This window comes from Electrona antarctica (genome assembly GCF_951216825.1).
Source record: "Electrona antarctica genome assembly, chromosome: 6".
NCBI lineage: Eukaryota > Metazoa > Chordata > Actinopteri > Myctophiformes > Myctophidae > Electrona > Electrona antarctica.
The window spans coordinates 48,939,746-48,956,640 of NC_136811.1; the positions used below are offsets into that span (position 1 = coordinate 48,939,746).

The window sequence follows — 16,895 nt, forward strand, 5'->3', positions numbered from 1 at the left end:
AAATTACCAAAAAAAAAAAAATCTCACCATCTTGCACCTAAAGTTTGTGGACATGCATACATCCTTTGCCCGTGTCTGCTGTATGTCACCTCTGCTTGTCCATGCGCGCAATTTTGCCTCTCTGTCTCATGACAAAAAAAAACGGGAAGCTGCGGGCATCTCTCTCTCCCCCTCCCTCCCTCCCCTCCGCCCCACCCTCTCTCCGCTCCCTCCCCCCTCTCTCTCTATTTTATGAGAGTTAATGTTGTAGGTATTTATGTATTTGTAATATACGTGTGGTTATTTGCTATAGGCAAGACCACTTTTTGAGGTTTGAGTCAATGAGTTACCTTGCCATGTCGGAACTCCAAAGGTGGACAATAAATCAAAAATAATTGCTCCATTGATTAGAAATTGATAATTCAAGATATGCTACTCATTGAGTTACATGAAAAAGCTCTCATTTAGTCACTCTTTTAGCACGTAAATGAACACAAGTTAATTCAGACAATAGAACATCGCCAAACCCATAGGCCTACTGTTTTTTATTTCTTATTCTTTTTAAATAAAAATGTTAACCAAGTTGTATTGATTCTATTTTAAGATCTGGATCCGGATCCACAGATCCAGTCCATGGATCCAGTCCTAATAAAAATGGCAAAATCAACTGTCAACAGGAAGTTAAAGGACCACTTCACCACTTAACATTAGTGAGGAGTCGGACCAATTATAGGAAGATAGGTGGAAAAGTGGTCCTTTGACATTTTTATTTAAAGAAAAACAGTACTGGGTTTGGCGATGCTCTATATTTTCTGAATGAACTTTGTGTTTGTGTATAAGCCATTTTTTTTTTTTTTTTATGACTACTAAACAGTTTGTTTATGTACAATGTAAGTCAATGAAGAGCACATTTTGAATTATAATTTTCTAATCACTGCAGCAATTATTTTTGATTTCCTGTCCACATTTGGAGTTACATCATTGCAAGGAACCTCTACCAAGGTGGTCTTGATTTGATTTGATTAGATTAGACGTGTTCATGATATAATAAGTTATATCATGTTCATCTGAGAAGCATCAAGGATAAAATCACACCCGTGTGAACTGAGTGGTGCAAATCCCCCCCCCCCCCCTCTCTCTCTCTCATTAGCAGGCAACAGTGCATCTCTCTGTCTCTGTTTCTGCCACAACAGCGCCCCGAGTCACACATGAGTCACACACATTAACACGAGTCACATAGGTTAACACGAGTCACATAGGTGAGTGAACACGGACATTGCTGTTCCTTGGAGTGGTTGCACCACTCAAAAAACACAATACAGTCTTCCGACGTATTTTCATTGTGGTCCTTGGTCTGTGACAAACAACATTGCAACAAATACATACAGGAAAACATTAAATCAATACATAACACAATCAAGAGCTACATTGCCTACAGTATGTCAACACATATATACATACATACATACATACATACATACATACATACATTGTCTGTCCTGATGAAGGTCGAATAGACCGAAACGTTGAAATAAAGAGCAACATTTGAAGTTTTCTGACACACACATACACGAAAACTCACAGGGCTGGTACAGTTTCACATTTTATTGTTTGATCAGACCATGATTTCAGTGTGTTTTGAGCTCAGAGTTTATCATTGAGGGCAGGTCAGTCCACACCTGCACACGGTCCTTGGCAAGAAGGCAATCGTTTAAATAAATGCAGCCAAAAGTGGAGTTTGTTAGCCAGCTAACATTACAGCAAATGTCCCATTAGTTTTTATAGCATCATCATCTTAAAATCCAAGAGAATCCAAGAGAACAGTAATAGAACATTTTTCAACAGAAATAGTGAACTTACAGTCCTGATAAATCCCCCCCCAGATCTAGTATGGTCATAAACAAAACAAAAAAATCACACCCGTGTGAACCGAGTGGTGCAACTCCCCCCCCCCCCCCCCTCTCTCTCTCGCTCTCTCTCTCATTAGCAGGCAACAGTGCAGCACTATCTCTCTCTCTCTGTTTCTGGCACAACAGCGCCACCTTTACCCCTACTGGTACTCATGGTCACACACATAGGTTAACACATAGGTTAACACACAGTCACATAGGTTAACACGGACATTGCTGTTCCTTGGAGTGGTTGCACCACTAAAAAAAAAAAACCACTTCCCCAATATGGATCTCTCTGGGCAAAAAACACACAGCTTGCAAGACGTTAAACGACTGTTTAACGTCTTCCAGTGCAATGTTCTGCCCATCCCATGACTGCAGACAGAGAGGACAGCCCTCTTCTCAGCATAAAACAGAAATCTTTTCCTTTTCATAGTTTTCCTTAAAAAAAGATAAAGAAAACAAAACAAAAGAATAGTAAATCATGCATTTCTTCACACATTACAGAAGCCTTCGTCAAACATCATAAATTATGCCTGAAAACGATATCCCATTCATTAACTAGGGTTGTCCCGATCGGATACGGGTGATCGGAAATCGGTGCCGATCGCCTCATTTTCTCGGATAGGGAGCCAAAAAACGTGATCGGGACATCCCTCGTATGAATATTATATCCTTGTCATGATATTAGACTGGAAATGGTCTGTGATTTGGGATATTGTACTATTGTGATATGGCATAAACGTGTTCAATTAAATATAAATATCGGATCGGGAAAAATCAGTATCGGCAGATGCTCAAAATCAAATGATCGGAATCGGATCGGGAGCAAAAAAGCGGGATCGGGACATCCCTACCAATACCATTAACCCATTTAGGCCTGACGTCGAAATAAAAAAAACGTTCGCTCTGAAAGAATATATATTCAAAGATTTGTGCCGCATTTTTACGATTTTTCACAAATAGCAGACCTACAAGCTCGTAGCGCGCCACTTGGTGGCACGCTATGAGCTTGTAGATCTGCTATTTTTCAATAGCTAAAGTATAACATAATGCTTAGTTAAAACACCAAAAGGGGTTCCCGCCCTTAACAGATACGCCTCTCTGAAAGCATCCTCAGCATACATGTATTTGGGACATTCAAAAAGATGTGTGCGTCTCCGAGGGAGACAAAAACATCCACTCTCCGATTTTCTCTAATATTATAATGATAGTATGAGCATCCACACTGATGAATTATGTTTTGTAAACATTCTGTAAACATGACTCGTTTCTTGTTGAACATGACGCCCTGTATATTCAGATGGATTTTGATGGGATCATTCATCAAATCCCTCTGAAAGGGATCCCAATGATATAGTTTCGCCACTGTCGATTATAAAACAAAATTCTATTATATTTGTACCACTCTAGAGTCGATCGACAACAACGGGAGACAAGAATAAATCTATCGAGACTAGCGACTGGACCGCGGAGCGCCGTCTAACACAGGATCTTTTTTCATAAAAATACAGGATGATTTAGATCGCGAGTTACGAACGTTTTAAGATTTTCGTTTTCATCAGCTAAACAGGGGAGGGAGTTTTTCGATGACGTCTCACTCTTGCGCGTCACCGAGGATTGCCCAGGAGGCGCGCATGGGCTATAGAGCCATGCGATCCGTTCTCATATCAATAATCTTCGTCCTTTGGACAATACGTCGTCATGGGCGTCGGGCGTTACTAATAGAAAGGACAAAGTACTTGAGCGATGGGAGTGGTAACAGTTTTACGGCGGCTAATTGTTTACTCCAGGGTTCCACCGCGCGTAATACGACATTCCCACTATTTGTTTAATGCGTTTAATTCGCTGTTTTAAAATAATTAAAAATAAACATTTATCGCATTTATCCGGGACCTGATGACGAGGCCGTCGCGTTATGACGACGAAAACGGAAATCAAGTCATCATCTGGGCTGCTAGGGCTTCTGGGAAATTGAGCTCACTGTAAGTGAGAACAGATAGAATGGATTATTATGGTGACGACGATCTAAGATGGACGATCCAGTGCTGTGACAACAACATAGCTAGCTAACCGGCTAACGTAAGTAGCATTATGGCACGATCGATCGAATGCACTATAAGCGCAATTGCCATTGATCTACGGCAATGGCGCTGAAAGAATTAAGTGTGACATGGCAGATGGAATAAATGTTGGGAGGTATGCTAAAATATTGACGGAGGAAAAAAGAAAGAAACTACCAGCACCATTTCTAATATCTGTGTGCTCAGAGGCTACCATTATGACCTGTATCACTCACTCTAACCTGAGTACACGCAGCTGTTAGACTGCAGATGTGCATGATTCAGCTGTTGTGATATTCATGCAGTTGGTCTTTCAGCATCTGAAAAGGAAATTGGAGGTACTCAGTCTGCCACGAAAACCCACTTTCGTGTCACACTGGGCACATTAGAGAGGGAGCCTCTCTAAACATCCAGGTCATCGAGGAACGAGTTTGAAACGGCTCCTGGGTCGAAGGCTATTAAGTGTGGCGTCGGGAGGCTTGTCTTCTAAAAACAAATCCTTGATCCCTGGAAAAGTCACCGCTGGCCACTTTCGTGTCACTCTGGGTCAGCTCAAACAATAATCCCTTTTGGGAAGCAGGACATTAGAGAGGGAGCCTCTCTAAACATCCAGGTCATCGAGGAACGAGTTTGAAACGGCTCCTGTGTCGAAGGCTATTAAGTGTGGCGTCGGGAGGCTTGTCTGAAACAAATGATCTTCTAAAAACAAATCCTTGATCCCTGGAAAAGTCACCGCTGGCCATGCCGAGTGTCCACAAAAGCAGAGGCTCCTCCCAGGCCTTATTGATTCCTCAGAGAGGTTGCATCTCATGATAACATGGCCTTCAAGTTTAGTAACTCCTTAATGTCTGGTGGATCCTTGCTCTGTAATACTAGAGTTTTTGTAGTTGGGATTTTTCACTCCACTGTGCATAGAAAAGTTCCTTTCAGTTATCTTTTAGTGCAGAACTTGGCAACCTGGCTCTCTTCTCTCCATCACTCTCTCTTTATGAGTCATACCCAAGGTGACTATAGTTCATCAGCCCTGGAAAGCGTGGATTTCCTCCACACTGAAACCCTGCTGTTTTACAAACCTGTACAGAGGAGAAAGGAAAGGAAAAGATCAATCACATGTATTGTAGTTTACTTGTCAGGAAATTAAAATAATAAAAAAAAAATGGCGTGCTCAAGGCAAGATTAGAATCACTTTGCTGGGTCCTGAAAATGCTTTGCATTTAACCCATTTTGACCTGAGATCAGATTCTAAAAATGTCTTCTACATCCTGACAGTTTTCTGAAAAAGCTATGTTTCGTTCTTCGATTTTTCAAAAATAGCAGACCTACAAGCTCATAGCGCGCCACTCGGTGGCGCGCTATGAGCTTGTAGATCTGCTATTTTTCTGCTATTTTTGAGCCCATTTAGAATACACTACGAAATGTTACATTGAGTAGGTTTACATGAGGACGTCTAACCCCCTTTAATTCCGAATAAAAGTTAAATCCTATTAAACGTTGTCATGTAAACACCTACAAAAAACTTAAATCCGAATGACAATGCTCCATGCGATTTAAAAACCATTCCGATGTAACTGACCGGATTATTCTGAAGAAGTTGGACTCATGTATATTGTATACACTCATTCGGATTTAAGTTCATTCTGGTCTTTCTGAGCATGCTCATTTTCAAGGCGCTCCAACTCCAAGGCGCTCAGTCATATCCAAGGTGCGCCGAGGAGTTTGCACATAGAGCGCGACAGCGCGTTATTATTTCGTGCATTTTGCACATCCGAAATCCACAAAAAAAAAACGTGGAGCAGCAACAGTGATGATGATCCCCCTGATCTGTGAGTGTTCAAAGATCCAACCGTCCCGAGTTGATCATGATCACATGTTTGATATAGGCTAGCCTATGTATCTGGATTGCTACTGTAGGCTACAGTGCAGGGGGACTCACAGAAAGACAGTGGAGGAGAGGACGCAATGCCGTCAGCCCGCTGTTCAGTGATCACACACACACACACACACACACACACACACACACACACACACACACACACACACACACACACACACACACACACACACACACACACACACACACACACACACACACACACACACACACACACACACACACACACACACACACACACACACACACACACACACACACACACACGAGAATACGCTATTGTCGCAATAATGTCCATCCTATCCCCTTAAACTTTTATAGGCTATAACTTGCCTATTCCAAGTTGCAACCAAAACGTAGATGAAACATAACGGCTTTGCAGTTTAATTGCATTGATGAGCAACTGCAATCAATCTAGTATTAAACACACAATTTGTTCTCTGGTAGCCTACAGTGTTGCGCCCGGAATATTATGTCATGCCATGATGATGATGATGATGATGATGATGATGCGGCTGCCACAATTAAGTTCAATATGTCTCTGTCGCTATGGGTTCAAGCCTGGATTATCTTTCGTCATATGATGAAATGAAATGAAATGATTACTATATTTACCCAGGGTATCTGGGCTAAGCTCAAGAACTTGTTTCCAGCCAGGCCCTGCTCATAGAACATTTCATCGTAGTCGTTCAATGCCTTGTTCAAGGGCACTTCAGCGGTGGTAATTTTAACGTGTCGGACCGCTGATTCGAACTGGCGACCTTCCGGTATCAAGACCGCTCCGCAATCCGTTCGGCCACCGCTGCCACAATGGTGGTGATGATGGTGTATCGTGCAGATAAGTTACATTATGTGATGTACAAGACCACAGATGGGACACGTTGTCAGCCTGTAGATCAGCTCTTACACAATGTATGTGCATTGTGCAAAGACGAAGCAAAACTAAAATAGCCTTGTGAGGCGCACAGCTCAGAAAAGTTGATAAATGCAATGTCCCCCCCCCCTCTCTGTTTACTGCTGTGTGTGTGTGTGTGTGTGTGTGTGTGTGTGTGTGTGCGTTCAACAGTCTCTCTCTCTCTCTCTCAAAAATAACGAGCGACCCTTGATACGATAATAATCAGTGTGTTGCGTCTCTCTCTCTCTCAAAAATAACGAGCGACCCTTGATACGATAATAATCAGTGTGTTGCGTCTCTCTCTCTCTCTCTATCTCTCTAAAATAACGAGCGACCCTTGTTACAATATTAATCAGTGTGTTGCGTGCCCTGGCTGTGCTGCCTATTTTCACACCCAATCAGACTTATAATAAAGTACAAAACGAGACAATCATCTTCCCAGCAGAGAAGGGGACCCGCAGCGGGTGAAAAAAAAACGTAAAAACATATATGCCCGCCCCTATCCATCAGAAGCCTTCCCAGCCCCAAAGCTGCTGCTGAATGAAATGATGGGATTTAAAAGTATCGTCCATGTAAACACTCATTCGGAATGTGTTTACCGCGGCCATTGTCACCCTGGCATCGCATCAATGTCTTACACATAAAGTACCAGGTCTTATTACTTAACTTAAGACCTGGAGGCGTGATCAATGCCATTTGGCCACTCAGAATAGCCAAATGGCATTGACCACGCCTCCAGGTCTTAAGTTAAGTCATAAGACCTGGTACTTAAGACACGCATAATACTGCCCATAGTATCTTAGAGGTTTGTGCTTCTTGCTTTGATGTGTAGTGCTTCACCTCATTGCAGATTGTCAATGGGAACCATGACAACCATCTTCATCTAACTATAAATGGACCAAGTGTGTACGTACATCTGTACGTCTGAGAGAGAGTAATAATCGGGCATTGTTGACGCTCGGGGTGTGCCCGACCGCTCAAAACGCGATCGGGATCGGCCCGATCCACATCAAGAATGTTTGATATTTGCTCTGCCCCGCTCCGATTATTCTGTAGTGTGTGGTGCTATCAGATTTCAGATTGAAAAAAATCGGCTAGTGTAAGGCCACCTTAAGGCTTCAATACCCATGGTAGTGAGATCGAAACCCCACTGCCTCCGGAGAGCTCTGAACATGCAAAATATAAGGTGCTTATCCTGCCGCCCCACCTGTCCGATTGTTCTCTGGCAAGCATTTGAAACCCGGAGGTCCGTAGTTTTCAATAAAAAAGGTGTTTTAATCCACTCTGTCTCGGAATCTGTCATCCATCTTGGATCTGTGCTCGTCTCCCCAAATGAGTGCAACTGGCTGCGCACCCTGACCGCCAGGGGCGCTGTTGCACAGTTGCAATGGAGGAAAGATCCAAGATGGATGAAAGATTCCGAGACAGAGTGGATTAAAACGCCTTTTTTATTGAAAACTACGGACCTTCCGCCAGCTCCGTGAAGGCGGTGGGACGCACGCACGCACACACACACACCGATAAGTTAACACAGTGATACACACCCTTCCGCCAGCTCCGTGAAGGCGGTGGGACCGCACACACACACGTAGCACTTGGAGTCGTGGGGCCTGTGGAGGAACCGGGCCAGCATGTCCTGCTCCGGCCGGCCCGTCTGGCCCGTCCATGTGTCACACGGCTCCGACAGCACGTACTCCACCTGGAACCTGTGGAGACCAGTGGTGGAATAAGTAGTCCATTTTTGTTTTTACTAGTTTAAAGTATCAATACTGCAATATAGAAATTACAATTAATCTTTTGAAATTAGCAGATCTACAAGCTCTGTAGATCGGCTATTTTCAAATGGCCAAAATGTATAGCACTGAAGTGGTTAATGTATATTTTGTAATAGCAATCAAAATCTACAAAGTAACTAGTATATTTGAATGGCCACACGCAAAAATCTAACGTGACACGGATGCTTTCCTGATTTTAATGGGTTACATCATGTGCAAAATGCAAATAAACCAATACTGCAAGTGGGCCCCCAAATAATTGGCAAAACATGAAGATTCTATTAATAATATAACATTAATATAAAAATAAATATGTGAAGAGAAAACAGCAGGTTAAGGATCTGTCACGTTATTCACATGAATAAAAAAATGGGACTGGGTTTGCAAAAATAAGGCAATTTCAGAAATTTATACTCCTGGGTCATAGCCAGGAGCTCATTCGCCTTTTTTACAGAAGCTCCTTTGGGACAAAACACGGCATCACATTATGTCATTATGAAAGACAGATGTGTAGGAAAAGAAACATTGATCGATCAAAATAATAAGTCGGAGCTGCAGTGCGCTCTGGATGGAGTTATATCATTTTTCACCTGTACCACTCGTTATTGGTTAAAACATCAGATTAATGTAAGAACATTGTTAATCCAGAATTTTTGAAGAATATTATATTCTTTCAGAGCGAATGTTTTTAACTCAAATCTTTGTTTCTGCATCCCTGGAACAACAATTTTTGAGATGGGGGTCGGAGGCCAAATACTGTATACATATAATTCTAGGGGTCCTTGGCATGAAATAGTTTGAGAGCCACTGCCATAGGAACATAGGGTTTTCAGAAAACTGTCATGATTTAGAAGACATTTTGTAGAATCGAGCTCAGGTCTAAATGGGTTCAGTGTTGGCCCGGGTCATTCATATATTTTTGTAAGTCTGGGTCCCAAGAGTCCCTTCCTAGAAATGCATGTAATGTAGTCAAAAGAACAATATTTCTTCTTGAGAGAGGAGTGAAAGTCATGTGCTTTCTTAGACGTGAAACGTTCCCAAATAGAAACTTTAAATCAAATTGATTTCAAGGTTATAATTTTTTACTCAATGAACAAAGAGAAAGCACAAAGAGCACTCACAAGTTGCAACACTCCAGATTGAGCAAAAGTCTCAAGTTGCACGGCTCAACAATATCAAAAGAGTGAGAAAATGTGCACACTGCACATGGTCTTCACACATACAGTACGTTGTCATACAAGAGTGTCAAGCTAAAGTAGTGGAAAATATTTTTTCACTATCTGAAAATGTTCATTTTATTTCCAGAAAAGTAACAGTTTTGGATTTGGGTAAAGGAGGTTTCCACCGGTCGTGGGGAAAACCTCATATGTCAGGATTCAATATATTATGCAAGTGTACCGAGAGTCAGATTGACCTACAGTTGGAGGCCATCGATATTGTCCTTTTCTTTTTGCTGAGGTTTGCGTGATCTGCGCAAAAGGACAGTTAACCCATTTTGGGCGGGAACCCCTTTTGGTGTTTTAAACATTATGTTATAATTTAGCTATTGAAAAATAGCAGATCTACAAGCTCATAGCGCACCACCGAGTGGCGCGCTACGAGCTTGTAGGTCTGCTATTTTTGAAAAATCGTGAAAATATTTATTTCAGAAAAAGGATTTAGAAGGATTTTTTGAAATTTTGAGGTCAGGCCTAAATGGGTCAAATGATAAGGGACAATATCGGTGGCACCCAACTGTAATAACGCCAAGCGCCGTCTCTGAATGGAAAATGGCAAGGCCCGGCTGGAATCACACACACATACACACAACGAGTGAATAACAATGTGCGTGCACACGCACACGCCCACAGTAAATCACAAGTTTACACACAACATCACACGCGCAGCAAGGACTGGTTCTGGGTAGCTATGAGTCATTCACCCCCGCGGTCATAACACACGTCATTTGTTACGTTCTTAGCTTACGCATGTTTCATGATAAATGCATTTTATATATGTGATGTATTCCCATGCTTTTGTTCTTGCCTAATGTAAATCGCTCTGGATTAAGAGCGTCTGCTAAATGCCCAAATTGTAAAATTGTAAATTTGAGTGCCGAGGTGTATTATATTCACAGAATCCTTTTTCACACTCAAGTCTGTTCCGAGAGTGCTGGTTTTCTCTTTGAGAAATGTTCCTGTTACACTCGAGTCTGAGACAGCAGAGACACAATGGCACCGGCGTCCGGCGGGGGAAATAAAAGTTTGTCCAGAGCAAACTTTTATTTTTGACACAAGGGCACCTAAAACAGTACCACCACTGGCAATCACAACAGCAGTAGCTCGCCACATATTGGCCAGGCCTTACTCATAAAGACTTCCCGGCTCTGTGACTGCAAACACGCACGCGCGCACGCACACGCGCGCACGCACACACACACACACACACACACACACACACACACACACACACACACACACACACACACACACACACACACACACACACACACACACACACACACACACACACACACACACACACACACACACACACACACACACACACACACACACACACACACACACACCAAATTACCTCTCATCATTAGCAGCCAGGTCGTCTAGTTCAGAGCGCCACAGAATGTCTCTCTCATGTCGGTTGAAAAACATCAGCTTGATTTTTCTGATAGAAAAACAACACCGCGCACACACGCACCCACACACACAAAAATGATTATTCATTTTATCAGACACACTACAGTAGGAACCAACCATGACAAGCACTTGTAGGCGAAGGGTGAAGTATAACTAAAGTGTATTATGAACGTATAACTGTTACAGATTGGTTATATATTTCATGTACAGGTCTGTGTGGGTTCACTACTACTGTCTGTAATCTGAATGAGTTGCTGGCTGGCTACACACCTGTATGGTCTTTTGTTTTGTTTTTTGTTTTGTTATTGTTTTAAATTGCTGTGGGAGAAATTGTCCGGACACGAAAATAAAATATTAATTAATTCATTCAACTCCATTACCTTTAGTTTGACTCGGTTCCACAGATAAATATTGTGAAAATAGCTGAACTACAAGCTCACAACACCTCCCACTGCGAGGCACTGTGAGCTTGTAGATCGTCTATTTTCCACAATGTTTTGACCATTTGGCCAATTTGGTATTAAGGTCTTAAAAGTCCTTAAATGATCACTTTAGAGATGTGAAGATACCCTGCATATACCTATACTGTATGTTGGTTTGTTTACTGTTGAGTGAGAAAACAATGTTGCACATTAAGCTAATCGCCCTGTAGGGTGAGTCTAAATGCAGTAGGTCATCACCCACCTTACTGTGGCCAGGTCCTGTAGTAGGGTGAGTCTAAATGCAGTAGGTCATCACCCACCTTACTGTGGCCAGGTCCTGTAGGGTGAGTCTAAATGCAGTAGGTCATCACCCACCTTACTGTGGCCAGGTCCTGTAGTAGGGTGAGTCTAAATGCAGTAGGTCATCACCCACCTTACTGTGGCCAGGTCCTGTAGTAGGGTGAGTCTAAATGCAGAAGGTCATCACCCACCTTACTGTGGCCAGGTCCTGTAGTAGGGTGAGTCTAAATGCAGTAGGTCATCACCCACCTTACTGTGGCCAGGTCCTGTAGTAGGGTGAGTCTAAATGCAGTAGGTCATCACCCACCTTACTGTGGCCAGGTCCTGTAGGGTGAGTCTAAATGCAGTAGGTCATCACCCACCTTACTGTGGCCAGGTCCTATAGTAGGGTGAGTCTAAATGCAGTAGGTCATCACCCACCTTACTGTGGCCAGGTCCTGTAGGGTGAGTCTAAATGCAGTAGGTCATCACCCACCTTACTGTGGCCAGGTCCTGCAGGGTGAGTCTAAATGCAGTAGGTCATCACCCACCTTACTGTGGCCAGGTCCTGTAGGGTGAGTCTAAATGCAGTAGGTCATCACCCACCTTACTGTGGCCAGGTCCTGTAGGGTGAGTCTAAATGCAGTAGGTCATCACCCACCTTACTGTGGCCAGGTCCTATAGGGTGAGTCTAAATGCAGAAGGTCATCACCCACCTTACTGTGGCCAGGTCCTATAGGGTGAGTCTAAATGCAATAGGTCATCACCCACCTTACTGTGGCCAGGTCCTATAGGGTGAGTCTAAATGCAGAAGGTCATCACCCACCTTACTGTGGCCAGGTCCTATAGGGTGAGTCTAAATGCAGTAGGTCATCACCCACCTTACTGTGGCCAGGTCCTATAGGGTGAGTCTAAATGCAATAGGTCATCACCCACCTTACTGTGGCCAGGTCCTATAGGGTGAGTCTAAATGCAGAAGGTCATCACCCACCTTACTGTGGCCAGGTCCTATAGGGTGAGTCTAAATGCAGAAGGTCATCACCCACCTTACTGTGGCCAGGTCCTGTAGGGTGAGTCTAAATGCAGTAGGTCATCACCCACCTTACTGTGGCCAGGTCCTGTAGTAGGGTGAGTCTAAATGCAGTAGGTCATCACCCACCTTACTGTGGCCAGGTCCTGTAGGGTGAGTCTAAATTCTTCTTTTCCTAAATTTATTCTCTTGCTCTCACCGGAGGCGGTCTTTTCTCTCTCTCTTTCTCCCCCCCTCGTGTTTCTATCCTACCCGCTCGTTTGTCTTCCCCTGGAGCACCCCTCTACACTGCCTCTTCGGAACTTCGTAACTCAAACATGGAATTGGCGAACTGGTCTTTAAACGCTATTGACAAAATCCTAACAAGGAAATTGGGATCGGAGGAGCCCAGCGAAGATGTTTATCTGTTTGGCATTATGTAGTCCTGTACCTGCCTGTAGACCTTCTCGCAATTTGGTGTTGGGGGAATTTCTCACCTGAACTGAGTCATTGGGTCCCTAGACATGAAAAATCAACGAGGTGCTCGTCCGCCATAGTGCCACGAATGGCGCAATGGCCACATCAAATATGGCCGCCATCGGCTATGATGAAAATACAACTTTTTTGTTTCTGGGTGTATTTACACATGTAATACCTCCGTCCTGACTAATTCAGGTGTGTGGAATTCGTTTCTGACAGTATTTTAACCATTTTGGGTGTTATTGACCTTGAAAGGTCATGGTCAAGGTAATTTTGCCATTCCGAAGACCTTGGCCATAACCTGGCCATTGTTAGGAGTAAGAACAGGTGCAATAAGTCTAATGCAACTAATTGTGACATTTTCAATTCATTTCTGATACTATTTTGACCATTAGGTATCATCTTGTCTTATCAATATAAATGTTTTTATTCAATAATTCAATTCCGATTTTTGTCATTACTGTCACTTTTATTGTATTTTTTCCACAATTTGTTTTATTTATAACAAGACATGAACCTAAAAATATAACAATTATAAATGTCCCCCATAAAATCTAAACAAAATCAAACACACAAAGTGCACCATTGTGTGCATGCAAGTTAGTGTGATGGGTTTTTACTTTTTACATGAGGGGTTATCCATGGCAACATATTATGCATGGAACTCCATCAGCACAGCAGCCACATCGTCGAGTGTCACTTCCCTGCACACACACTGCATACTGTGAGCAAACTGGGTGGTAAGGGCTTCAGACATTTTGATGGCAGGAGTGTACCGTGTAAAGTAAAGTGTAAAGTGCTCCTCCCATCCATGTTCCATTGGCTCTAGTCTTGACTTGGGTTCCTTTGCCGTCTCAAGCAGGTGGCAAGCCCTATGCGCCAGAAAGCACCTCGTTGGATGTGACCTCTGATCACACTACTTGTGGGAGGGAGAGCATCAATTCCAGCACTGGTATAGCCTTCCACCCTGAGGTCATCAAATGTCTCAGCAGTTGTACTTGACCTGGCCCCCGCGGCCCGCCCAGACACGCACCAAGTACTTCTCTGCCCACGCTGCATCTTATTGTTATATGATAACAGGTCTGTTGCTGATTGGAGTGAGCACTGCCCTTGTGCATCGCAAAATCGGAAAGATGGGAACTTCTAATGGGACCCCTAAGTCGCCCGTCATGATAATTGTCCAGAGCAGTAGGAGCTCGGACTGGAGCGATCGAATCGAAAGGTGGACACCATCCGGGGGGGACTCGCCGCTCAAGACCGGAAGATTGAAAACAACAAGGAACGACTCAATGCCCTGCAAGGTTTGTTGAGGGCCAGAGACATAAGAGACGAATGAGGCATTACATTCCCTCGCTCAAAATCAAGAATTGCATATGGGATCCGATTCCCATATGCATCCGATTCCCCCAACCCCCCCCCCCCCACCCACCCCTATCTTCACGGACACCTGTTGTTGTGACTCTGGACTGGCACGAGCGAGGACGTCTCTATAGCAACTTGTGCTATCTTCCACCACAAGAACATGCATCCCAGAAGAACTCTCCAGGATAACTCTCACACACACACACACACACATGAACTCATGGACTAATACGTCACATACACTCCCACACACACCCGCCTCGCTACGCTTGCATGCGGGCCCTTTGTCTAAGACACATTTCTTCCTCGGGAGACAAATAATAAAGAACCTTGAAATGCAGAAGGTCATCACCCACCTTACTGTGGCCAGGTCCTGTAGTAGGGTGAGTCTAAATGCAGAAGGTCATCACCCACCTTACTGTGGCCAGGTCCTGTAGTAGGGTGAGTCTAAATGCAGTAGGTCATCACCCACCTTACTGTGGCCAGGTCCTGTAGGGTGAGTCTAAATGCAGTAGGTCATCACCCACCTTACTGTGGCCAGGTCCTGTAGTAGGGTGAGTCTAAATGCAGTAGGTCATCACCCACCTTACTGTGGCCAGGTCCTGTAGTAGGGTGAGTCTAAATGCAGAAGGTCATCACCCACCTTACTGTGGCCAGGTCCTGTAGGGTGAGTCTAAATGCAGTAGGTCATCACCCACCTTACTGTGGCCAGGTCCTGTAGTAGGGTGAGTCTAAATGCAGTAGGTCATCACCCACCTTACTGTGGCCAGGTCCTGTAGTAGGGTGAGTCTAAATGCAGTAGGTCATCACCCACCTTACTGTGGCCAGGTCCTGTAGTAGGGTGAGTCTAAATGCAGTAGGTCATCACCCACCTTACTGTGGCCAGGTCCTGTAGTAGGGTGAGTCTAAATGCAGAAGGTCATCACCCACCTTACTGTGGCCAGGTCCTGTAGTAGGGTGAGTCTAAATGCAGAAGGTCATCACCCACCTTACTGTGGCCAGGTCCTGTAGTAGGGTGAGTCTAAATGCAGTAGGTCATCACCCACCTTACTGTGACCAGGTCCTGTAGTAGGGTGAGTCTAAATGCAGTAGGTCATCACCCACCTTACTGTGGCCAGGTCCTGTAGGGTGAGTCATCACCCACCTTACTGTGGCCAGGTCCTGTAGGGTGAGTCTAAATGCAGTAGGTCATCACCCACCTTACTGTGACCAGGTCCTGTAGTAGGGTGAGTCTAAATGCAGTAGGTCATCACCCACCTTACTGTGGCCAGGTCCTGTAGGGTGAGTCTAAATGCAGTAGGTCATCACCCACCTTACTGTGGCCAGGTCCTGTAGTAGGGTGAGTCATCACCCACCTTACTGTGGCCAGGTCCTGTAGTAGGGTGAGTCATCACCCACCTTACTGTGGCCAGGTCCTGTAGGGTGAGTCTGATCAGTCGAGCCATGGGCGTGAACCCCGTGCCGGCAGCCAACAGGTAGAGGTGTGTGACCTCACGGAGGGGGCGGAGACTGAACGGACCCTCTGGACCGCTGACAGACACGTGGTCACCTAGGAAACCACGAAAAGAGAAGTCGTCAAATGGACACCACGCGACATCACTCTGCAGCTTATATTGCATTATATTCCCAGTCCTAAGTGAACTGCAATGTCCCCGGCACGCTGGCTTTGATTCCGGACGGATCATCATCAATCCCTCTCTCTCTGCCTCCTGTTTCTGTACTGCAGATCATTGTCAGGTTAAGTTTTTGATCTGCTCTAGCTCAGGACAGTTCAGGACCTTGCCCGACTATGGGAGGATACAGGCACAGTTCATTTTATGAAATTATTTACTTTTTAAATAAGGGCTGTATATGTAATATGAATGAATATTTGGCAGGGCCATAGCATATTTATGGAAAGAAATAAACGTTTATATGAGCAACAATATGAGCAACAAGTTGTGGACTAAACACACACACGGTTGATAAATTAGCAGATATAGATAGATAGACAAACAACTAAACAATATAGTTCAAACCGGTTGTTTTTTCGTGTCGGACCCGCTGCCCTTTTCCCCAAACCTTCCCCGGGAAGAGGGGAGGGGATGAGCAGCACGCTCCGCTCTGTGGTCGTGTGCACATCCGTGTGTGTGTGTGTGTGTGTGTGTGTGTGTGTGTGTGTGTGCGTGTGTGTGTGTGTGAGTCAGTAGTAGCTAGCTGCATGTACATGTTG

General features: G+C 44.3%; 1 protein-coding gene across 2 annotated transcripts in view; it reads right to left on the minus strand.

The window, feature by feature from the left end:
• Positions 1 to 1,952: 1,952 nt before the first annotated feature.
• Positions 1,953 to 16,895, minus strand: part of cyb5r4 (cytochrome b5 reductase 4) — a 66,257-nt gene continuing 51,314 nt past the window's right edge. Inside the window, exons 13-17 of one of the 2 annotated variants that reach the window (XR_013790229.1) lie at positions 16,082 to 16,232; positions 11,073 to 11,159; positions 8,265 to 8,426; positions 2,921 to 5,007; positions 1,953 to 2,842 (exon numbers count right to left, since the gene is read on the minus strand). Coding sequence is in view for 1 of the 2 variants with exons in the window: in XM_079503902.1 (XP_079360028.1) it covers positions 4,953 to 5,007; positions 8,265 to 8,426; positions 11,073 to 11,159; positions 16,082 to 16,232 (455 nt within the window). In the remaining variant the exon portion in view is untranslated. Of the gene's footprint in view, positions 5,008 to 8,264; positions 8,427 to 11,072; positions 11,160 to 16,081; positions 16,233 to 16,895 lie in introns of both variants that reach the window. The other variant, XM_079503902.1, reaches the window with a different exon arrangement.